Below are 25,321 nucleotides of genomic sequence, written 5' to 3' on the forward strand. Positions count from 1 at the left end.
CCGAAGTGAATCCCTCCTTCCCAGCCCTCCCGGCACGCTTAGCTGGGTATATTTTAAATCAGCTTTCCTTGTTGCTAGGTTGTCCAAATAAATTAAACCTTACCTTCGTCAGATCCGTTAGGACAATCGGGTGTACCATCACAAACTGAAGTAATGTTAACGCATCGGTTACTAACTCCTGGACATTGCCATTGACCATGAGGGCATCTGAATGGTGGTGGAACGCAAGCGTGTTCAGCTCCCTCGTCGGATCCATCGCCACAGTCATCATTCCCATCGCAAATATAGGATTTGAAAACGCAATTTGAATTGTTGCACTTGAAGAAATTTTGTGGGCAGGAAATTTGGCCACAATCTTCCTCGTCCGAATGATCGTTACAATCATTGGACCCATCACAATGCCAGGCAATGGGTATGCAGAATCCCGAGGATTTACATCTGAAGTGTTTCTCTAGATTGCACTGGTTAGGTCCAAGAGAAGGACAACCTAATTCATCACTTCCATCATTGCAATCTGGGATACTATCGCACTTATATGACTCTTCAACGCACTGCCGCAGATCTGCGCATTTGAATTGATTCGCTAAGCACGTTATCGGAGGGCAATCTTTTTCGTCTTGTTTATCAAAGCAATCATCATCGCCGTCGCATACCCAACTCTGAGGTATACAGTGACCCGTTCGCGGACATGTGAATTGGAAATAAGCGCAAGTTTTCTCAGCACAGAAGTCACCTTCATCGGAGCCATCACCACAATCGTTTTCACTATCGCATTTCCACATATTTGGAATGCAACGGCCATTTGCACATGCAAATTGTGATGAACCGCATGTGATATTTCCGCATTCAAATTCATCGGAATTGTCGCCGCAGTCATTCTCAAGATCGCAACGGAAGTTGAGTGGTATGCATCGACCAGATTTGCATTGGAATTCGTTAGATCCACATGTTGGTTCTGGAAAACGGATAAATTCAAATATTAGCCAGATGGTCAAGAAAATGGTTCGAGACAATCATAAATACTCACTTGTACAATTTTGTTCTTCATCGCTATTATCTAAACAGTCGTCATCCCCATCACAGAGCCATGATTTGGGGATGCATCGTTGGTTATTACAAGTGAAATCCCATGAATTCGGGCATGCTTGAACTGGGGGTTCCGCGTTAGGATCCGGCTTGCATGTTTTTTCATCATCTGCTAGCCGCTCTCCATAGGGACATGAACACTTTACTTGAAGGGATGATCCTTCAGCTCGTGGAATAGCGAAGCACATTTTCTCGCAGCCACCATTATTAATGGAACATGGCTGAGTAGGATCGATCTTCTGAACCGAGTGGCTGTATACCTTCACACCATAGAGTCGATTTGTTTGAGGCTCCCTGACCATCATTTCTTCTTGTTCGCCGGTTAATTTGTGTAGTCGAATAATTGCATCAAGGCGCCAGTCCGTAATGTACATCCAATCTTCATGGATGACTATCGAGAATGGATGGCGAACCAGTCTTGAATTAACAGTTTTTATATCTGTTCCGTCTAGATTTGCGTGTTGAACGTGATCCAATAGGGCATCGCACCAGTAAACACGATCTGCTTTGAAATCAATGGACAGTCCATTGGGCCACCCTAGTGTGACATTTTTGAAGACAAGGAGTCCTGTACCATCGGCATTTGCTCTGGTAATATTAGCTGGCCGGTCCCATTCAGAGAAATAGATGTAACCTCGGTTGGGGTGTACGACAATTGCTCTTGGTCGTTTGAGGTTTTTCAGCAAAGTTCTGCGATAGGTTACATTTCTGGTTGAAAGGACATTCAGAGTGCCTTTACGACTATCGATATAATACAAATTTTTCGAAGCCCAATCAACAGCCAAACCTTCGACTCCTTCATTTTGGGAGGCTAATACTATTTCGCGTCCTGTTCCATTACGATGCACTCTGTAGATCACATCTTGAAGAACGTCTGAATAATAAATATGCTCATCTCGTGAATCGAAGTCCAAGCCTACAAATCTTGCTCTCCTGGAAACGACAGGCAGTATAGCGTCACTGAATCCTTCAATCACGGGATCGAGAACTTTTCCTTTGATGAATCGTTGCTGTGAGTACATTAAAAATTCTTGGACTAGTTGACAGTTACGAAGATCTCCATAGAGTTGCCATCCGGTATGGCAGGCACATCGGTAGCCTAAGCCAGTTGGAGCACCTTTAACTGCAGTTACTATGCACAGTTGAGCACAACCACCGTTTATTGTACCACATGGATTTGAAACTGCTTTTTGACTCAGGGGATGCACAGCTACTATACCTTTCGGTTCGCGAATATCCTTTGCCTTGAATATGGCTTGAATTGATGTAGGACCCTCAAATTTATCTACAGACATTATTCCCTGTTTGGTTGCATCTGTCCAAAAGATACGATTTTCAAAGAGTGCTAGACGTGATGGGCTGGGAACTTGTTGTCCACGAAGAACCATGACTCGATGCTGTCCTTCGTAGTCGACCGTTTCAATGTAATCTAGTAGAGAATCACACCAGAATACTCTTTTACTTATGACGTCAACTGCAACGCCTGAAGCTTTATAAGCTGCTTCCGATACAATGGACCGAGCATGAGTACCGTCCATATGTGCTCGAAGAACTTGGCCTCCATCTGCAACGAACATCAAACCTGAAGTGGGATCAAGAGCAAGATCGGCAGGGCTGGTAAGATTTGACCCTAGAACCACGGCGTGCCATTTTCCATTTAGTTCAAATACATCAACCTTCTGCCCGACAAAATCTGCAACATATAATTTGTCTCCAATCCAATCTACCGCCAGAGCTACTGGTGACCATGTTCCGGGTAAAGTCAAATCCATTGGTTCAATACTGGGTTTAGACTTGTCCAATGTTTGAGAGTGTACTTTTCTTGTTTTCGTATCAGACCAAAACAAAAGATTCCTTGAATAGTGGAATGCGACTCCACTAGCACCTGTAGCGTTCGCTATGCTATCGATGTTTTCTCCATGTGCCGACATCCGAAGGATAGAGTGATCGTAGGCAAATATTAGTTCCATTCGATCGGCGTCTGCTGCTACACATTTGGATTTATCCATGAGGGAATAACCAGGAGCGCAAGCGCAACTGAATGATCCATCTGTGTTTGTGCATAGTTGATCGCAATGTCCCCATTCTGAACATTCATCTAAATCCACACAAGTTCGGTTATCTTTGGCTAGTGATCGTCCCAGAGGACAGTAACATACACCGCCAGTTAGTGAAGGTCTACATTTGTATTCACAATTCAAGAGTTGGCAGGAGGTAGTTGCTGGAAGGAAAAGTTAAGGGTTTCATGCTCGTAGGTTGCCAAGTTAAAAAAGCTTATTTATCGCTACCTAATCCTATGCTCTCTACCATTTTGAATATTTGATATAGGTATATTTTCAAAATACTTACAGCACGCTTTCTCCTCATCACTTCCATCCTCGCAGTCTCTTTTACCATCACACAATTGTGTTCGTGCTATACATTTTGGCTCTCCATTTCTACCACCTTTCGGACATAGGAACTTATTGTCGGGACAAGCGATTGCTGTGCAATTGGCTTCATCACTTTCATCAGCACAATCGTGATATCCATCACAATAAAAATGGGCAGGAATACATAAGGCATTAGCACACCGGAATTGCTCATTATGGCAGGGTGGGAAATCTGAAAATAAATAGCAGGAAAAGATGTGAGTGTGTTTGAATTTTTAACCAAGCATTGGAGACTTACTGCATCCTTGTTCATCCGAGCCATCACCACAGTCGTCCTTGTGGTTGCACTTCATTGCAGCATCAATACATTTTGCACCATTCGCACACCGGAATTGATCCAAACGGCACGATACACCTGTACATCCCTCTTCGTCCTTTCGACTGCGACAATCGAAATATCCATCACAATGTTTTTCCTTGGGAACACATTGACCAGGTGTTCGACCACCCCCACTAAGAGGGGTGCTTCCGGTGGGCGCATCACAAAAGATATCGGTGGATTGACATTTCCTATAAGCTGTAAGTGAAAATGATATTGCTTCCGTTAGACTCAAATGCAGTATTATTGGAAACTGATACAATGTGAAGTAAAAAAATATTATTTCGTTATTTCTGTCGTTTTAAGCTTCTTTTCAAGGAAATTCGTTCAATTTTTTCTTGGGTTAGAGATGGATGGAAATTTCAAGTACACGATTTGCGCCTCAACAAAGAGCTATGAAAAATATCTGAAGATAATATTTATTTGGTAGACAATTTTAAACCTCAATCTATACATCATTGTCGAGGTTTTTTTCACAACTAAATGGAGATATCAGTATTTTAAGTTTCTCAAAAGATTTCAGCATTTTCTATCATTTTTCCAACACTTCGATTTCTAATTTGTATATAACTTTGAAGGTCTTTCTCTTTTCTCAACTGGTGGCCGGCTTCATTTTTTTCCGAATACTACATAATAATGAAGATATGTGCGACTAACCTTTGTCATAGGATTTTGCTATTTTGCATGATTTTTCGAGACCCGGTTTATAGTTTTGCAGAGTTTTCTACTCGACAAACTAGCGTTGATAGATTTCGCTTCTTTCCCTGAATTTTGAATAATGAAGACATCGTAGTTCCCCGACCTCTTAATCTATATACCTGTTTGGAGATCCCTTCGCTCCGTACGATGACGAATTTTGCGTTATTTTACCGAATTTCGCCTAGTGGGATAGACGCAAAGAGAAACTATACATGACGCAACCAGGATTTGGACCAAAGGAACGTGATCGGGAAGCTGACGTCCAACTACATCGGCAGTTGCGTTGTTGAAGTTCAGGGAGAAAATTCACTTGTTAGCTTTGATGAAGGGAGCAAGTGGTTCTCGAAATATCGGTTTTTGCCGAAAAAGCAAGTTTTTTTTATTATTTCAAAAGATAGTTTGTAGGGACGCTTGTATTTTGCTGGGCATATGCTTCCTGCAGGGCCATAGAGAGGGAAATCGGGCCCGGTGTGAAAATTGTGTAAAAGATCGGACCCGAGGTGAAAATTATACCGAGCCCCATATTACGCTTATTTTCATTTGAATTTCTATTCTGGGCCCCAAAATAAGTTCTGAGCGAGGGGAATCCCGGTTTTCCTCTCCTCTCTCGTCAGGCCTGGCCTGGACCTCGTTACGACTGGAAACTGAGACTTGGGGATATTTTTCTAATCCTCATGAACTCATTGACAGTCTGTTTTGGATTGGCGACTTCGAAATAGCTGAAATTCATGGAGCACATAGTTACGATTGTTTCTCGGATTAACTGCGGCGTCTATTTCTAAAAAGCTCCTATGCAAAGATCCTTTTTATTGCAGAGGGAGGATATCATCTGGGAGAGATAAGGTTGTATAAGGCAAGTATCACGCAACGACGCAGTATACTTCTCTTTTCTAATCTTCAGGGCATTGATGAACTGTGTATGGGTTGGGCTTGGAATATTGTCGCTCTGAGGAATTAGAGTTCTAGCCAGCGAAGGTGCATCGATAAACTGATCGGATGGAGTTGGATATCAGGCCATTAATATCATGAACGATTTTAAGGAATGGAAAAGTTTTTGTGTTAATGGTAAAAGAGAAATAGCTACAAATTGAGCAATGGTAAAAGTAACTATTGTTATTTATGCGAGAGATTTGCGGGAGTCTGTAGGTAAGGATTGTTGAGTGGTGAGAAATGCGTTGGCTAGTAGAGAGAGATTTTTTGTTTGAGGGTTGAGAGAGTTCTGAGTCTGAATTGACTTGATGACGGACTGATGAGTTGCATTTGCCCTGGATGAAACCGCCAGTCAATTGTTTCCAGTATTGAGATGCTTCTAGCAAACCTTGTGTTTTGTTGTGTTTAGGGTAAGGCTGCTAGGAGAAACCGTTCTCATTATTCAGTGAATGCATTATAGGTAGTTCCTTATTAGAATAATTGAGAATAGTTGCAGTAGCAGAGGCTTTAAAAAATCACATCTTCGGAAAAATTTTATATTTAATTTATTTTTCGGAACTTGGCCAACTGTTGATTACACTTCTTATGTCAAGTTTAAACTGGGAACAAGGATTATTAAAAGGACAAAAAGGAATGCGGTATTACTAAAAAATACCCGAAACTAGCTTGGTGGTGGTTATGGTAGACTCAAGCTCTCTTGATAATTCTTCTTTTTCTTCAGCCTTTGTCCCGTTCACAAGCTTATTTTTTCTCTCACCTCTAGTGGATCTGAGAATCCTGACAGTTAGCTTAGGATTAACATTCACGGTTTCAATTGCTGTATCACTACCCGTAGCACGAAGCAGCAAATTGGAGCTGAAGAAAAGTGGTTGGCCATGCTATGTATTTTCTTAGTGAAGTACATTTTCATCCAAAACTCCACCGAGCGAGACCATCACCTGATGGTAGCCTGCCTTCGCTTGCGTATCGCGTCAGCATCATTTCGCGAGGATAGGGTGTTTTGACATTTGAATTTCAGCACAGTTCGCTTATGTTGTTGGCGGTCGTTTGACAGTGGGAAAACCATATTGCTAATCGGACGGCAGACAAGTATTGATTAGCGCTGGGCCACCATTAAAAATGCTCTCCTCTGGGGTACAAATGGGGTTGCCATGTCTTGCAGGGGGCTGTAAAGAGCGGAAGAATTTTTGTTTGGAATTCAGGGTGCCCTAAGTTCGCCATCCATCTAATGACGCTGTCTCTGCCAACATGACCGAAGCCGTTCCTAGATGTAGTTTGCCCTCTCTTATCAATCCAAAAACACATCGTGGGTACGAATTATATACACAGGAAAGCCACCTAGTATTTTTGGCCTAAACCGGCCAGAGTCCGCCATCCCTTTGATGGTGGATCGAAAGAAGAGCCTTTTTAGGCTAAAATACAAAGTCAAAAAAATTTTTGAAAATTTTACAGATCACTACGGGTTTGTCTGCATTGTATTTACGGGCAGAACATCGAGGGTGCCGATCAATTTGTCTACTTTAGTAGCGTCTTTTGTTGTTTCGCACCGATGTTCTCTTGGCGCTGTTATATGGGAGCAGCACATGGAAGTGACTACCAATGCTACTTTAATCCCAGTGGTCGTCATGTCAGAGGTGTATTTTGGCCTGAGAAAACCTCGAACGATGAGCTGATTAGGCGTACAGGGCAGTTAACAGTAGATTTGTGGATTTGTGGGCGGAAGTAGCAGGTTAAACTTTGCATTGCATTGCTTAACCAGCGAGTTACGTAAAGCAACCCACTTTTCAGGAGTGGACAATGAGCGAGTCGCCCTAGGTTCACATGCTCCAGAAAAGTAGCGGAGAAATGCAGGCATCTCGGGAAGACCTGGAGAGAGTTAAAGCGCATTTTGTTGTACCGGGATGGGTAGTACGTTGGCGTGACGGACGCGCTATGCTTATGCTTCAAATAGGAAATATTGGCGATATTGAATATAATCTAAATCTAACATGGGCGACGAGGATTGGATGAATACCCTTATTCAATAACTTACGATGAATTCCGAAATAATTATTGATAAACTAACAAAATGTCCAAAAGGCCTCGTGAATTTCAAAATTCAGCTTCACACTGTACACTGCATTCGTGAACATCTTTGAATTCCAAGATGGAATGCGGAAATTTGCTTCATCGCTGCGAGGTGGCAATGAACTGCAGGTCACCATATCTCACCAACAAGAACAAAGTGAAATTTTGCCTTACAAAACTGTCGAATGAGGAAGAACGGAAAGCTTTGGGAATATGCAAAGTATTAAATACTCGAAGATACAATGGATTTTACCTACACTCAACTTTTCACCGCGAAACGACTGATTTTCGTAAACTGCCACGGTAACCTGAAAAATATAATAGGCGATAGTGAGAAGTGTAGATATTTCTTTTAACCGTGCCTCAGAAGCGCAGAAGATGTGCCGAACAAAGAGAAGATCAGTTCTGTATATTCAATATACTTATCGGAATAAAAGGTGAAACCAACCGCTAACCACTTCACTGGTGCGAAAGCTCAACACTAATGGTCAAAATGTAAAATTCGACTATATTATGAAGGGAGCTTGAAGATCATGGATCTTGTCACGTTCATAACTGGGTGTTTAAAATTCACCGAAAAAAATGCCCATTCTTGCTGGATCAAATGAAAAATCTTGACTATATTTCCAAGGCTAGACAATCCCCGTCGCCGACAGACGTCATGTGCCTACGACCATTCCGCGGCATGACAAAGCATTATTAAGCATTCCGTAACAACCTGCCTCAAATTCGCTGAAGAATGGAAGAATTTCTCAAAAATGATCAAAAGTATTGATCAGCACTACATCAAAGGTATTCCAGCACATGAAGGAGATTTTCAATTCGAATCTAATCCTCGTTTCTTGCGATGCAGGCAAATCTAGAATAAAGTCCTTGCACTCATTTACGTTGGACATATATTCAGTAAAATATTCTACAGCCATCACACTCTTGACTTTTCTAAAGCTTGACTCTTCAGTTAAGACCAGTCTTATTGTTTACGATTTTAGCGTTGAGTACTGGAAAACTGTAGGTGTGCCTCGTCTCATAGCTAATGATATACATTCAGGCGAAGAGTGACTGGGGACTTTGGGAGTCAGACCTGGAGAATACAGTGGATGCGAAAGCAATTCGAAGAACTGAACTGCATCATTAAATTTCTTCACGCGCAGTGCCTCCTGGATAAGGCAGTGCTCCGAAGTTGACGTCCTTGTCCTGATTGATGTATTAATGGACGGTGCCACCCCCTATGGTTCCGAGTTCTGGCTGATCACAACAGATAATGTCGCGGTAGTAGAGACGAAACTATTTGGCTGGCTCAGCAGAGTAATTTGCTAATCATCAACATTGTCATTAACGGCGCAACAACCAGTACCCGATATAAGCCTGCCTTAGTGAGGAACTCAATACACTCCTGTTTTATGTTGAAGTCTATAAATTCGATATCACTTGAAGCTGCCTGGCATCCGGCTCTATGCTCATCCAAGGCAGGATCTTACACGTTTTGTGTTCCATTGTAGATATAAGCCTTAGAATCTTCCCGCGTTGAATCATATTCACCCAAACGGATTAAGTGACCTACCGTTGTCTACTGAGCAGGATTTTATGCACAGCCAAATGGTCGTGGTACCGGAAATAAATTTCATCGTTTTTTTGGTTACGGGAACGTTTTTCCTCCTATAGGGTGTCAAAATTCATTGATGACGACTTTCGAAATTTTTCTCACTACAAACGCAAGTTTCCGAGGAATACATGACCCAATGGTGAGACGTTTCGAGCGAAACAGTGTTGTAAGATGAAACAGGCTGCATTATACTAAGATTAATTTAAGCGTTTAATTGCTGGTAAAAGGTGTATTCGGAACTCTTTTCGTTACGGCTCATTTGGCTTTATTAATTGAAATTTTGTTTGAGAATTGAGGGATTTCTAAGTCCGCGATCCACCCGGGGCAGAGATGAGCCAGCATCTGACGAGTTGCCTCTGCCCTGGACGAAATCGCAAATTATATGTTTTGCAACTTGGGTGCTTGTCCAAGGATGAGGGTTCCGTGAACCACAACCGAGAAAGTATGTTGCTTTCCAACTGGTTCGATTCACCATTAAGTGGATGACGGAATCCCTCGATTCTCAAACAAAATTTTAATGCAGCCTCGGCCGGCTTAAGCCTGAATTTTACAAGGCGGTTTTGTCTTCATTATGAGAGAGAGAGCAGAGGTGAGGCAGCGTCTGATGAGTTGCCTCTGCTTTGGACGAAACCGCAAGTCATTTATTAATTGAATATTAAAGGCGATATGGATGTCAGAAAATTAAATTTTCATCTAATATCATTTCTCACATGCTAGATGTTCAGTCTCTATTATGGCTACGAACTAAACGAAAGGTATGGATTGCACAAACATTTTTATACCTTCGAATTCATATTAGGGGTCCCTACCATCTCAGAGGCTTTTTTGCATCGAGTTCATTGTCTGTTTCCGATAAAGATTTAAACATTGAAACTGAGAAATGTCTCAAGTTCCTTCATAGCTGGATAAGAGTTTGTCACTTTCGTATCTATCATGGGTTGGTGCTTTAAAAGTTGAACTATATATGTATGTTCAGATATGGCAAATTTTGTAGTTTACAGCTGTAACATACAAACGTTAGAACTATGAATCCCACGACGTAGATGTAGATTTCAAGTCATGACTTCATGTGTTACATGTTCAAGGTACTATATCATGTGCACAGTCTCTTTTCACAGTGCTGAAAAGCAAGGTTTTGAGAAGTCTGGATGCAAAGGCTTTTCTGAGAAGTATTTGGTCGTAATTAGTGTAGCTTGTTTGCAGACCCCTATGCGCCTTATGTGAATGCACAGATCGAAGCCCGTTGACTTTACAACTCTGCGAGAAGCACAGTTTTTAAGTAAATATGAACTTCATTGAGGTGGTATCCAGCCTCTTCCGTTTTCGCCCTTAAATCCAATTAAATTTCGCTTTGATTCCCTCATGTATCATCCGGTATACATTGTGTTTGTTTCTTCAACATGTTGTGTGTAGAAGATATTTTACTACTTGCTTGAAAGAAGTATTAATGCGCCCCCATATTTGCTTGCAGCTCGTATTTTATCTCTACTCCCAAACAAGTCAGCAAATGTGATAAACGTTTTTGGACTAAATCCAAAGTGATACATTATCTTGGTAATTCAGATAGCAACATATGTAGATACACCGAATTGGGGAAAAAAGTTCACACAACTTCTGAAAACATAAGTATAGATGTAAGAGTAGCCCTGATATTTTGCCAAGAAATATAACCACATAATTAGCTTGCTTTCACGCTGTACCGGGAGACAGGCAGATTTACAGAGGGTAAAGTCACCGCTTTGATAACTGGAGGTTGTACACATATGAAAGGAATTATGTAACTTAGTTTTGCTTGCATCCTATCTGAATGGACTCTTGACGAAGATGGGACTAGGGTGAAGCGTGTAATCTAATAAATGGATTTTCTGTGAAGCAATAATTTCATTTCCGTGAACGTACATATATCCTTCAGAGCAGTGCAAAACGTGATTTGGATTGAATTGTTGCAGGACATGATGGTGAATGAATTTCACTCGCATATGAGATAGTAGTAATCCTGTACGTGCTTAGCCTATACAAAAGGAAATCTTTCAATTATCACTTTGCACATCTGTTCAATTTGTAAACTTAAGGTTCTGAGTTTAGCTTTACTGCGCACATTACCTCTGTAAATATCTTTTGAATATTTTTCACCTAATGGGGTATGAGTAATCAAATTAAAAATTATCAAAGTACGTACATATATCGTTCAACCATTCTTAAATTATGTAACTAAGTTCTAAGTATTTTCTCTGCATTCATATTCAACTAAGTTCGTTTAATCTCAATGCACTTATCTAAATACTGGAATTTAATTCTTCTCTTCAAGCTCTTTCATAATAAGAAGATTATTAATCCTTGTCCAAAAGTTGATAAAATTTGATGTGACTGGAGAAAACTTTTTGAGTAGAATTCGAAGAGTTAAAAAAATCTACAAAAAATAAGATCGAGAGTTGAAGCACTTTAACAAGCTCGTAAATGTGAGTTCAAAGCAAGAAAAATTCCGATGAATGGGGAACATATTCCTATCTATACTATAGAGGTAAATCGATGTTGCATCACGTACGATATATTCACAGAGGAAGTTATCGGTGTATTTTTAAAATAAGAACTTCTTACACAGAAAGTCATCTATGTAAAGTTGAGGATTTTTTCGTAGAAATCATGTAAACCGTAAAATGAAGTAACGAGCTAATGGTCGATTGTTGATGTCCATATAAAGGAAAACCATCTCTGTGAATAGTATTAGGGGTGTTCCATTATAAGGATATGTATAATGTTTGTCTATATAATATTATATTCCAGTGGAATCCCGACAATTCGTATTTTCGGTTAATTCTTACGAATTCTCCGGTCCACAGAGTTAATTTCCTTTATTTTGCACTACCGGTAATTGGTAATTCCGATATTTAGTACCAAATCGTCAGTCCCTAGACCATACGAATTATGGGGATTCTACTCCATAATATATTTCTTAACGAATAGTGGCGCTCGTTTATTTTAGGACAAATATATAAGAAAGGAGGGATGAAATGAGAATGAGGTCATTGTAATTTTCCAATACAGTGGAATTCTGATAATATGTATTCCGATTATTCAAATTCCCGACTAATCTGTACAAATTTGCCGGTACCCATAATTTATTTTCATTATTTTGGACTCCTGATAATTGGTCATCTCGATAATACGTACCAAGTCGTCTGCCCCGATTTTAAAGAATATCTAAACGATACTAACAACGATTTTATGTTTCTTTTGTGCCGTTTTGCATATTAGATCAAAGCACCAATTCATTTAGGTGTTGTCTTGCGGTGTTATCGATTAAAATAGGGGAATTAAGAATGATTGGACGTTTTTTTACACACATCGTGTAGCACTGGGCTGTGCTTGTACTTTTAACCAATTATCATTTTACATTATCTGTTTTGCATATTTCCCTTTCCTTTTCCCTGAGATACTGAGTCGAAATAGCCTTGCCATGGGTTATCTTATGGTGACTCTCACTTATAGCAGATCTGCATAAAGTAGAATTGGGGATTGAGGGAGTTCTAAGTCCGTATTCAGTTGATGTTGGACCAGACCAATTGGGAAGAAAATTTCTTTCACATTTGTGGTCCACGGAACCCTTTTAGTTTTGAGCTAAATACGCAAAAATTCAAAAAAGTGATTGACGGTTTCATCGAGGACAGAGGCAACTCATCAGACGTTGCCTTACCTATGTCCTGGGAGCAGTGTAGCCACTTTAGTCACACTGCTCCCAGTTCAGTTCAGTTTTATTATCGTCATACTTAAAGCAGTACAAGTTATAAGCTCACAGCGGTAAAACAAGCACAAAGACGCTAACGAATATCCATGACGGATTCGAAACTTTCCCTAGATTAACAAGATAGTGCAACAAGATCAAGGAGATTATGTTCACTGAATTCAACTATCATGGGATGAAATACATATGTTAACACTGACTTTACCTAGAATTTAAGGGGGGGGGGGCGGCGGAGGGGAGAAAATGTTGTCTTCAACTATAGTTGTCTGGGATATCGAATAGAAAGTTTTGAGTAGTGTTTTTTGAAAGAGTTTTGCTTTTGGGATCAATTGCGAATACTAGAGGTGACAGGTTAAAAAAATAGGACCCTTTAATAAATATGAAGATTCGACGTAATGAGTATAATTTATACCAATCTGTAAAATAGGGGAATTTTACCCGTCCTTGTCCACCACGATTCCTACCAAAAGGAAAAGGTCGGTCCAGTCGTTCGGTAATTCAGACCATCGTACTTTATGTAACAAATTAAACTTATTTCTTTGAATAAATAGGCACAAGTGAACTCGAACAGAGATGGAATTTTAAACCCAAAAAATCGTATCGACCCGGCGGACAATAATAACGAGAAAAAAAACTCGTTGATCGCGGACATATACGAACCCGCGAATCAGGATGCCACTTCAGGGAAATTCCCGATGCATTTTTTAAATGCCTGTTTCTGAGGGCGGCTCATGGGGTCCTAAATACCTACAATCTCGACGTTTTTAAATTGAGAAACAGTTTGTTATATGTTGAATTTCTGGATGAGTTATAGGTTAATGGGGGGAAGAAGGTCACCCAAACCAAAAGGTTTTCCTTTCATCCTATCAACCCAAATTGACAAATCAAAGCAGACTGTCTGATTCTAATGATTATTTGCATAAAATGTACTACCAGAACTGTGATTGGAGGATACGATATATATTTTCAACTGGCACTTCTCAAGAAAAAGAAACGAATTAGTTCAACGTCATAGAAATTACTTCAACCACAAATTTTTGTCTTTTCCGCAATATCCTTGAGATGCTAAGGTATGCATGGGACTTAATATGAAAATATGATCGTAACAGGGGAGGGGAAAAAGGTGATGTCCATTACTTGGTGTTTTCTAGCCCGGTGGTAACATTTTGTTGGTTGTGTAATTTTTATTCTGCCGGTTTTCTCTCTACGCCTAAGCTAGCAACAAGTGGGAAAATTCCTCATTTTATCGGCTTCGGCCATTTTAGAGATCGAAAACGTAAAAAGAAAATAAAGAATAATCATGGTGCGAAATGAAAATTGAACCTTTGCAAAGCGGATTGGGAACATCAAATTGTACAACCCCCTGGAGACGCAGCTTTCGTACAGGTAATTATACGAACGTCGATGCTAGATCTCCTTTATTTCCAATTTTCGCTATTACAAATGAGAACTGCTGAAACATTTTAATTTGATCTGAATAATGGCAGCCAGAAACCCTAACTTTGATATTCAGGGGAGTTTCTGGTTCTGGAGTTGTCTCGGGTGCCCGGAATAGAGAAACTTTAGCAGAACTATGTTAATTATATAATTTCGTGCAGGTTGGTGCTCTGAGGTGGCGGCGAATCCTGTTGTCTGGACCAAGACCAAGTAGCCGAGGAGAACCTCCACATGATGACACCGGGATACGTTGTACTCATTATCGTTTGCTATGGCATGGCTATGCCATAATTAGGACAATCAGAGACTACACGGGGACTCATCTGAAATGGCTTTAGGTCATGAAACCTTACCAGGGGTATGCTGCTACTATGAGAACCACTGAAATCACATGTCTCCGGAGAATTTCTGTCTTATATATGTTTAGTTCGGGTATAGTGATTGGTCCCCTGAAGGTAGTTTCATAGGGGTTGAGGTTGCGTTCAAGCGAATAGAGACCTTTCGACCTCAAACGTGGTTTTGCGATTCAACGCGGGTGCTGTATTCCACAGCTCGGAAGAGATTTAAGTAGATGTTGCATCCACCAGCATAGACTGCTATCATTGTGCGCGTCTCAGCGAGGCTCTGATTGTGGTAACAAAATCAATCCGTGCCTTATGGAGAGCGTGGGATTAAGCCAACTTACTTACTCGATGAACCCCAAAAGACGTAATTGTATGCCTCGGTGTCTCCTTTTCTGGTCCCGTCTATGTTTCTTCACCGCTGCTGTTCGTATGGAACCATCTACCTTTGAAGATGCAGAAGGATGCATTTTTGGTTCTTTCCATCGGCTGATTCCCTTGACTATTTGAAACTGCTTAAGATACACCAGGCGCGTTTCATCAATAAGCCCCAAATAGCTGCCTTCATGGTAGCCCTCTTTGAAAGGTCCTACTTTTTCTCGTTCCATTTCTTCTTTTTCTTCAGCCTTTGTCCTGTCTTAGGTTCAGAGCCATAATCATCGTAATGCAGTTGACATACTCTTATGTCCCCATGTTCCAATTTATCTATGCTTCCCAAAAATACACCCTGTTACTTTCATCGTCAAAAACTAAACCCCTAAAAATTCTCCGAAATACTCAAACTTCCTCTTTTTCTCAATTTTTAAAAGCCGCTCCAATATGCAGCAGTTTTCAAAACGCTTTCCTGTTTTGCTCCCCGAAGGGAGTTTGTTGCAATAATTATTCCGAACTGAGTTCACTCGCATTCTTCAATCTGAACCGAACGTGATTGGCCGGACTCTTCCATGTTTTGGCTAATGTAACTGATATCAGCCGATATTTGCCACATTCTTATACGCGTTTTGATGTAGGAAGTGGCTGCCGTGGCTCAGTAAACCTTTGGTTGACTCTCAGATAACTTTGGGTGTAAATGATAACAAAAAGTGTTGCGGCAAAGATGAAATTTCGCGGTAGTGATAATTCGTGATTTGAGGCAATATTACTGCAAAAAAAGGATTCTATTTTCGCAAGAATCAAAAGCAAACTAAATACTGATCAAGCCGGCCGGAATGCAATGTCGTTGATCTCGTCACTTCAAGCTCCTTTCAAGTGATAGAGTGAAAGACAAAACTCAATTGAACCACCATAATGCCATCATGAAAATGCCCCCATTACCTGCAATGAAAGGCAAGTGTTTGCTTGTTTCCATTCTGCATATCCGTGCTGCTTTGTAGTCCGACAAAATAATGCGATGATGGTGGTTGGTTAGGGTTTATCCCGAATGGCGTTCTTCTGTATTTTTAGTGTGAAGAGCGCCTTGTACAAATACCAGAATGTTCCTATACGAGATTTAGGCCTCAAACAATTTCAACTCAAATAAATTGAATAATAATACTTTCTGGGAGAACAATGAAAAATAATATTAGGCACAATGCTGCAAAGTTTGGTGTAAATTTTACTATTATCAGCAAAGTCATAATAAATCAAAATTTGCGTTTCTTGGATAAATTTTAAAATTCAACAAATTTGAACTTCGTTTTTTAAAGGAATGAAAGTATTTTTATGTTTTAAAGCATTTCGAGGAGGAGTTTCTCCTGCATACAAATTTTCAAATTATACGCAAAAGCCGATTTTTCGGGTGGGACCAAATTTACGTCCACTTTAAAGAATCAATTTTTTAAAATGAAACAGTAACAAAAAATAACAACAATATTCAATGGTCAATTCTACTTGTATATAAATGATGATCATAAATGCAAAAACATCATCATTCAAGGAGCCAACTAGACTTTTCAACAAATTTTGGCAAAAATTTACCTACGCAACCCTTCAGTCGACTCGTAGTGTTTATTGTATGGCTACATTTTACACACAAGACTCCCTCAGAATTTCTCCATAAAATTAGAGATGATGCCGACCAGCATTGAGAATATTGAGCAGTCCTTCGATCATTTTAAAAATCTAATCTGGAAACAAGCTTCCCATAAAGGCCGGAGGCAGAGCTTTAATGCTGCTAGACACACCAAACTTTTTGCGTCAGAACTTAATAAACATACGGCAAAGTTTATTCTGCCGTAGGCTTGCAGGGATTTTGTGGGTATTCTGACTGACTAGTATTCACCAGCTGAGTATATATATATTTAGAGTATGGATTCTCCAAGATGCGTCTCCCCACCTCTCACACGCACCAGTAGATGGCTTTGTGCCAAACTACTTATCCATTTATACTTATTGGGCTAGGTTATCAGCAATTACAAAATTGACCATCATGAAACTGATCTAGTCATACGTTTCAAAGAAAACTGAGCTTCATACTTGATATAGTAGCAAGGTTTGAACCAGGATATCGTGGAGAAACAGTAACAAAAATTCGTAGCTACGACCTCGGCGGAACTTTATCATACAAATGGAATTAAGAGGCTACTGAAAGTCCAAGGAGCCCGAATTGTCATTTTAGCAAAGGAGCTAATCCTGCAACGTCTACGTAGAATGGTGAGAATGTTCAATCTAATTATCGGATTATTTCTTAAGATGCAATGAGCAATCACCCCATAATGACGAATGAGAGCTTGGTCTAGTGGCTCAACTTTGAAGTAATATTGCTCGATCACAAGATTTTATTCAGTTTGTTGTTTGCATGATCGTATCAATCCCCCGATAGGTATGCCGAGCCTGACGGCATGGTCCCCAATGGGCCAGTGCCCCATGCAGGTCGCCGTATTTGCACGCGTCTAGCACAGGAGCTCTTATAAGCGGGTCAAATTCTCCTTGATAGGTAGTGCCTTCGCCATCTGAGGTTCGTGGTTGCTAAGTAGTGCAATAGATTCCGCTAGTGAGACACTGGGTGTACCCGCCAAACGACTGCCAAGAGTGGCTAATCCGTCAGACCGGTCATCCCCTTCTATGTTCCTATGACCGGGATCCCAGAGGAGGGTGACCTTGAGCGTGCCGCCCAGATTATTCAGTGCATTTCTATCGAGTGATGTTGCCTTTAATCCATGTTGATTGCTGATTAGACTTCAGGGCAGGACCACATTCAGGGGTAGCCGGAGCTTCGAAAAACGAACAACCAATGTGATTCCGAAGCACTTTGAAATCTGGTTTCTTTTGAAGTCACAATATGAGAAATATTGGCCATACAGAACGAATAGAAACATGGAGTAGTACTATAAAAAGTCTCTAGGTTTAGTAACTTAGAATTTGTGGTTAAATTCATAGCTAAACGATTTTGGTAACGATTATATTTTGACAGGGGTTTTGGCTCCTATCAATGCAATTCTAATCTCATTGATTTGCTGAGGAGGGTCGATCACTCCCAAGAGAAGGCTATCTTTTCGATTACTCATCGGTGTAGGACAAAACTCCTATCGTCAATAATCATGAGGGTCATCCTTAAATCACAACCTTGTTAAAGATCCCAAGAAGTTTAGTGAACTGAAAAAGGTGAACATTTTATACGTTCCTTCATGGGAAATTCCCCTCCTGCATAAAGTTGGAGCTAAGCAATATAACCTTGCTCACACACATATAATGCGGACATTACGGGGCTGATGGGTGATGGATAGGGGCAGGAGTTTTTGAAAAGAGTGAATTTAAGAGTTATTACAGTTGGATGGCAAAGATACCATTTTTGAGTAGGCAGAATAGCTTTTCAACGCCACAATAAAATCAATATTGTGCTTGGGGATTTTGGCAGCAAGATAGAGAAAGGCGATATGTTGCCGTCCATACATGAGTCCATGAGACAAAGAATAACAACGGATTGTCATCCAATTAGTAGCGTGGGGAGAAATGTTCGGTCTGCGCGAAAGGATATTCAGACGAAAACTTTGATATTTTCAGATACAATCATTTTCAATTAGATTGAATCGATCGTTCCTTCTCGAACCTGATGAGCGAAATAATATATTGGTGCTAATATTAACGATTGAAGATTATCGGGAACTACAACAACTTGAAAAACAGACAGAAGTCAGAAGTCGAGGGCAACTGATAATCTGCAGAATCCATAAATACAGGAAGCTACCACTTGAGGTGGGGAAGTTTTACCAAAGTGTAATCGGCAGTAAAGTCACGATGTCCCTCCTGTTGTTACAAAAACTAGAATCTTACTTCTGAGCGAATGGGCATATTAGAGCGACCGGAAGAATACTTTGATAATTTGCTTAATGGTTGGCCTCCTGAGTTTGAGGTCTAGCGAACTGCTGTCGATACAATACTAATGGCGAATAATTATAACAAATAATAATAATAAATTGAAAAATTAAAATTCGCTTCAATCCGACGATATATTATATACACAGCCGCGCACGACTGTTGTTAGTCAATAGAGCCAACTTTAAACTACCGAAATCTATTCTCTCATCGTCCTTACTTGAAAAGATATTTATCCTGTTAGCTCTCATGTGCTTTTCGGAAACTTTAATCATAAGGAAACACAATTACGACTCTTAGCGGTGCTTGAGATGAACTATCTCCAGAGATTCTTCAATCCCCTATTTGGGGAAGGATGACTGTGACTTACAATGACAAAATCTGTTGACAGGAACGTCCGGAACCTTTGATTGTTATAGGTTCAGATCGAAAACAGGTTGCCCTGCTATTGATGGTGGTGGTTGATGAAGCTTATAATATTGCTTTGTGGTACTTTATCTTAATATCTTTCAAAAATAAACCTAGTTTGAGAACAAAACTAATGAGCGCGTATTAAAGGTTTTTTTGGGAAGTTGCATTTGCTTTTACAGTACATACTTCCAACGATTGATAGGTATTGATAGGCTATTAATATCAGATCGAAAGATAGGTTCTACTTAAAATTCCACAGGATAAGTTAAGTCCTCGTAAAAATCTATTGTCCCGTATTTTCCACTGGAAGAGAGGGGAGTCGAATCTGGCCATTTTAAAAATATACGGAAATGTTCCAATTTTTGAGGGTGGAATGTCACTTAAATTTTTTATTGATAATCTCCCTATAATCGTAATATTTATAGCCCATAACAAACGAATATTACTTCGTATTAAATTATATAAAAATCTCAAATAATTGAGCAGAATGTTTCCTGCTCAAAACGTCTCGGGTTTGAAGTGCTTGTTTTCTACATTCATTCTTCCAAACCGCCTTTTCTGCACACCCTTTAGATGTTCCAGGGAATTTTTCTGCGTCCATTAAAACAAATGTTTTTGAAACGACTTAATGGCTGGTGACCTTTCCTGGTCGTAGTAATAAACGAAAATTACTTTCTCCGTAAGGGAATATTGCACAGAACTGAGTTGGAACTGCTGGTTCATGCTGGGAGAAACAATTCCGACTAGTACAAATTTTGTTTAGAATTAATGGTTTCAGGTGAGCATTTATGCTGGATGAAAATGGATCCATTTGTTGTGGTTTTTGATATTTACGTGGATGATGATTTCAGCTTGGAATTTAATAATGAACTTTTTGTTCAAGGAGGAGATTAAATTAATGTGTTTATGCATGCACAATATGTATCTACTTATCTGGGAAGTAATAAAATGTGATTAAATGTCAGGGAATTCCTATGATTTATTATTCCCATTGTTAGTTGCTTAGAAATATGAAAAAGTTTCCACATCAAGCAAAGAGGTTTGTTCAGTTTAATAGCTATGTAAGTAAATCCGAAGATATTATTTATGTATAAACTTCGTTCTTCATACATGGTCCAAGCTGGGATGAAGAAGACGAGGAAAGAGTTAATCAGTAATTCAGTTGAATGTTGCAACAATTTGGCCGATTCAGGTGGATTTAGGTGCAGTTTAGCTTTCGTTGTTTTCAGCTTGAGAGGTCACCTGTTTGGTTGGTTTCAAGAAATAGAATTTCGTTTTTGCTTCTTTCTAACCCAAACCTGCTTTTAAAAGGGTTTCATTACATTCGCCAAATTTTCCCCTATTTCTACAGTTGTAGCCTGCCCCGCACTTATAGCTGAGGCTGGGTTTCTTTTTCAGATTTTCGAGTTTTCCACGCATTAATTGGTAGCCAACTTTTTGTTACATCTGAAGGTTTGAAAGAGTTTGACCTTTTCCAGTGATGGTACTTGAAAACGAGCCTGTTTGTACCGCTATTGGATGTATCTACTCTAGTAGAATACTATGTATATTAGAAATAGTTTCTAATTCGGAAGTGAAATGTAGTTCTTCTCAAACCTGCAATATGCTCTCACAATACAAGAATTTGATGTGTGGGATCAAAGCCAGAAGGAAACTACTTCAAATTATTCGAATAGCGCTGGGAAATAGATATTTATGAAACAAGGGAAATGCTCAAACAATCGGAACAGAAATATGACGTGAAATATGTAGCGTGGAGAACGCCTACTATACAACTTTACAAAGGATTATTTTTTGCTACCTTGACATTAATGTCACTTCCGAAAAAAGAAGATGTAAGATAAGTAGGAAAATATATGGAAACGTCTTTTCAATATGTTATGCTTCACGTATGGGAGTTTTGTTATGATGTATTTTCTTTGGTGTGGTAAGCCAAACACCCAAGACTTAACAATACCAAAAAAGATTGCGGGAGGGAACGGAGGCTCTATAATTAATAAAGGAGTGAACATGAAACATACAAATTTTGGATTGTAGGGCGCGATTGGCTAACCAACTCTGAATTTCAAAAGGCCCAAATTGAGATAATCTTCAAGTTTCCGTTGTGGTTACGTTTTGCATTTTCAACACATTTGAACCAGAATAGAGTGCACCGCTTATCCACCCATTATAGAAATCTTGAAAAGGAGCCCCTATTATGAGTTACAGCTGCAATGTATCGGATTAAGGTTTGGACTGTCAGCAAAGTTTGAATAATTTTTGCTTTGAAAATTAGAACAGGGTATTGCTGGAAAATCTTGGGCTGAGATCCTAGGGACTTTTTTTTTGGAAGCGAGGCGGAGTTAAAAATATCTATATAACGAAATCGCAAAAATGCAACAATTCAGTTGAGGAGTACAAACTGTTACGTTGTGGAGTCTTTAACTGAATTTCTGAGTGGAAATTTAGAGCTTGGTAATGTGTAGAAATGGTGTTGCTAGCTCAATTGCTACATTTCGTCATTAAATCGATCAACTACTTGCAATTCTAGAGCGCTAAGTCTATATCAATTTGGTGAAGTCCTTGCAATTACGGAAATCTACAGAGTTTTGACTAAGATCGCGATTGATAAGTTCGTATTTTAATTTTCAAAAAGTGTTACCCCAGCACCCCTTTTTCAGTACCTAGTAGCTTGCGTGATTCAAGCGTGTCTTGTAGTGGTCATCGTAAATGCGAGCAACCAAGCATACTTCTTGACTTAAATTGTCTGCGAAGAAGTGGCTAAACTCATGTATATAGCAGTTAGGTTGCAATGGCACTGCTTTCGTTTATGGCCATTTCCCGGTAAAACCAACATAAAAGAAACGGCAAAATGAAAACATTTCGCACATAGACGCCCTCGCATACATCCCCTTTTCCGTAAGTGTCTTCCTTTTTAAGGTTTTGTTAAAGACAAAAAATTCGTTCACAATCTATCCGTCTGTCTGTTTGTCTCTCTTACGCAGTTGTTTCAGAAACGGTTAAACCTATTGACACGAAATTTGGTAGAAAGGTTGGAACTATGAACCCCCATACATGCGGTGAATGACATTACTATATGCTGAACTTAAGAGGTTGTTCCCGTACACGTAAAACATGGGTGCAAATTTTTTTTCACCGAATATAGCGGTGGGGTATCTAATGAGAGGTATTCATTAGAACTTTCAAAAGCAGATACTAGTTTTGGCATTTGTTGCGAAGAGGCGACGTGTGAGGGTCCGAAAGAGTCAATTACTTTAAGGAGGCAATGAGGGGACCCTGAAGGGCATGTATCATCATATAGAAAAGCAGGAGAGACATCAGATGGGGATGTGAACAGTCATGGATCTTCTCCTTCCATCAGCGCATTCGAGTCATGAGTTTTTTCAGGTACATGTGAGCGGTTGAACCCCAACTTTTTTTATTTTGCAATTTGGTTCGTGTACGGTTTTAGAATTTCTCACGATATTTCCCTATTTAGTATTTCAGGTTCTGCTGTATCCTATTAAGGACACGTTGAATTTATATGACGTGGGAGATACTGAAGTATTCAAAAGATCCCTCTCACCAAGTTCAACAATACGCCTGGTTAGCAGTGAGGTGTGCAAGCACTTTTCGATGACGCACGTCAGTGGAACTGTTCTTAGACTACGGCAGACTTAGAGGGTCAATGGCTCTTGGCCAAATTCCAACCAAATTGAACTACTGAGGCAATTGTTAAAGTTTGGTTCTTATGGGCATTCAACAATAACAGCATATATGATGCGACTTGTTAGCTTTTGGGACGCGATCAGGAATTAAAATAGTCTAGAGAATATTTCGAGTTTTAGTTGGCGTCAACACCATGAATGTGGAGGAATTAGTAATCTGACGATAAAAAGTCGAAGAGTTCTATATGAAGACTTACGATTTGGACAGGACATCTTTGTTTTTCGTAAACGTTATTTATATCCCCGTAGACACCGGTGCGAACATGATAAATTAAACTGGAAACGCTAGATTGGACCTTGAAGCATAAACACCGATTAATAGTAGTTCCCTTAATTTCTTATCTTATGGCAGACTTCGGCTGTTTTCTTTTCAAATAGCTCGACTACTCATACGCACAATGAAACTTAGTCGAATCTGTGGAAGATGGAATTTGAAGGTAAGGCTTCAAATCATATGTATGTATATATATAACTTTGCGAAAAACTGACTAAATATGTCGGGAGATATGTTAGGAACTGTTCATCCGCCCTATGTAACTTAACGTTTATCTCGTAATATTGATAGATTAGATGTGAAATAGTCAAAGATAAGCTTTTTCAAAATAAAGCCGGTTGAACTTTAAGTTAATGACCAACAAAATAATAAAAGTTCACTTATGTGATTATACAGTTGTCACATATATAATATACCTATTAACAGGGCCATAGAAAGGAAATGCGAGCCTGCGGTAGAAATTATGCCTTTCATCGCTTTATTTAATTAAAATATCTATTGCGGGCCTCGAAACAAGCTGCGGAGGAACCACCCGCTTTCCCCAACTCTAATCAGGCTTGACTATCGATTCCTTGCTAGAACCGTTCGGGAATGCTATTTAGTCCTAACAGATAAAATTTCCGATCAAATGAATAGAATATCAAATATCCTTTAGATTCAGTACATTTAATGAATGACAACTGAATGTATTATGTAATCAAGCCACATACATGTCTGTTCGAACGTTTCATACGTACATGCTACATTAATAGCATTTTCAGAATTGTATAGATAAAGAGATATTTACAGTATGCATGACGTACGGACTATGTAACGTAACCTTAACTATGATAGACAGGGATGTATTCGTTGAAGTATCTAATTTCCCCGACGTCATTCAGTGGTAAATACAATATAATAAATCATGAAGTTTTACTTGTAATTTATGGTTATCCCTAGAATTGATTTCAACAAAAGGATTTCGTGAAAATACCTATTATCCTATGAATAGACTCATATTACTGCTGCAGCACTAAGTGGCTTAATAACTCGGGAATATCAGGGTCGAAAGTGTTAAAGAAAAGTCGAGCAAGGTTTTGGGTAATGGCATTTGATGTATTTAATTCAATTTAATGTTGATACTCTGCACAGTCCGCCTGCAACCAGGCAATCAACTATCATTTTAATAATAATATCATTTACAGCTGAGTCGGTTGGAATTCGGCATCCAGTCACGATATAAATCGTTTGCCACCACCTTCGGCCTGGTTACCCATGGGGAAACATCGCCCTAATTACATTGCATTTCTTGATCTAGGGAAGGCATTTGACCGTGTTGCACATGCACTCATCTAGTATGCTTTGTGGCAGCATCATAAATAAAACAGAAGTTTTGGCGACTGATCCACATGAAACAGACACTATCACTATCAGTGGCGGTGACCTGCTCAGAATTGAACTATCTAAATATCTCGGATCAATGTTATCAGCCAAATGGTACACTGCGTTATGAAATAACTTCAGGCATTAGCGCAACTTGGATAAAGTGTCCACAACTGGTGTTCTTTTTGATCGAAGTATCGAATGAACGTCGCAATTCGAAAATTTACCGCAATGCCGTCCGCTCTGTTGAACTCTATTAGTTTTGAATGTTGGCAGACTGTAAAAGATAATGAACGGCACCTCGCCTTAATGGAGACGTTAGACCAGTGGCGTAAGACGACATGATCACGTCCGAAATGGGGATATTCGCGGTCGATAAGGGGTTACATCGATCGTAGAAAAATTGCGTGAGATGGTATGGTCACGTAGTTCGTGCTAATGAAAATTCAGTTGCCAAGATTGGTCTGAATATCGAAGTCGATGGGAAAAGACAAAAAGGGTGGCTGGATCTGAAAGCTTTGTGACTGCATCCTTTTCACAGAACAAAAGGGCGCAACCAATCACCACAAGTCAATCCCGCTTTCGAAAGGAGCAAAGGCTGGAGAAGAAGAATTGAAG

The 25,321-nt window shown here is 39.7% G+C and overlaps 1 protein-coding gene across 1 annotated transcript in view; it reads right to left on the reverse strand.

Annotated features, from left to right (window-relative positions):
- LOC119657358 (low-density lipoprotein receptor-related protein 2) overlaps positions 1 to 25,321 on the reverse strand; it is a 392,732-nt gene that overhangs the window by 26,044 nt on the left and 341,367 nt on the right. Inside the window, exons 5-8 of the mRNA XM_038064231.1 lie at positions 3,757 to 4,035; positions 3,436 to 3,690; positions 1,028 to 3,307; positions 104 to 955 (exon numbers count right to left, since the gene is read on the reverse strand). Of these exons, the coding sequence (XP_037920159.1) occupies positions 104 to 955; positions 1,028 to 3,307; positions 3,436 to 3,690; positions 3,757 to 4,035 (3,666 nt within the window). The remainder of the gene's footprint in view (positions 1 to 103; positions 956 to 1,027; positions 3,308 to 3,435; positions 3,691 to 3,756; positions 4,036 to 25,321) is intronic.

Source organism: Hermetia illucens, chromosome 5 (genome assembly GCF_905115235.1).
Source record: "Hermetia illucens chromosome 5, iHerIll2.2.curated.20191125, whole genome shotgun sequence".
Classification (NCBI taxonomy): Eukaryota; Metazoa; Arthropoda; class Insecta; order Diptera; family Stratiomyidae; genus Hermetia; species Hermetia illucens.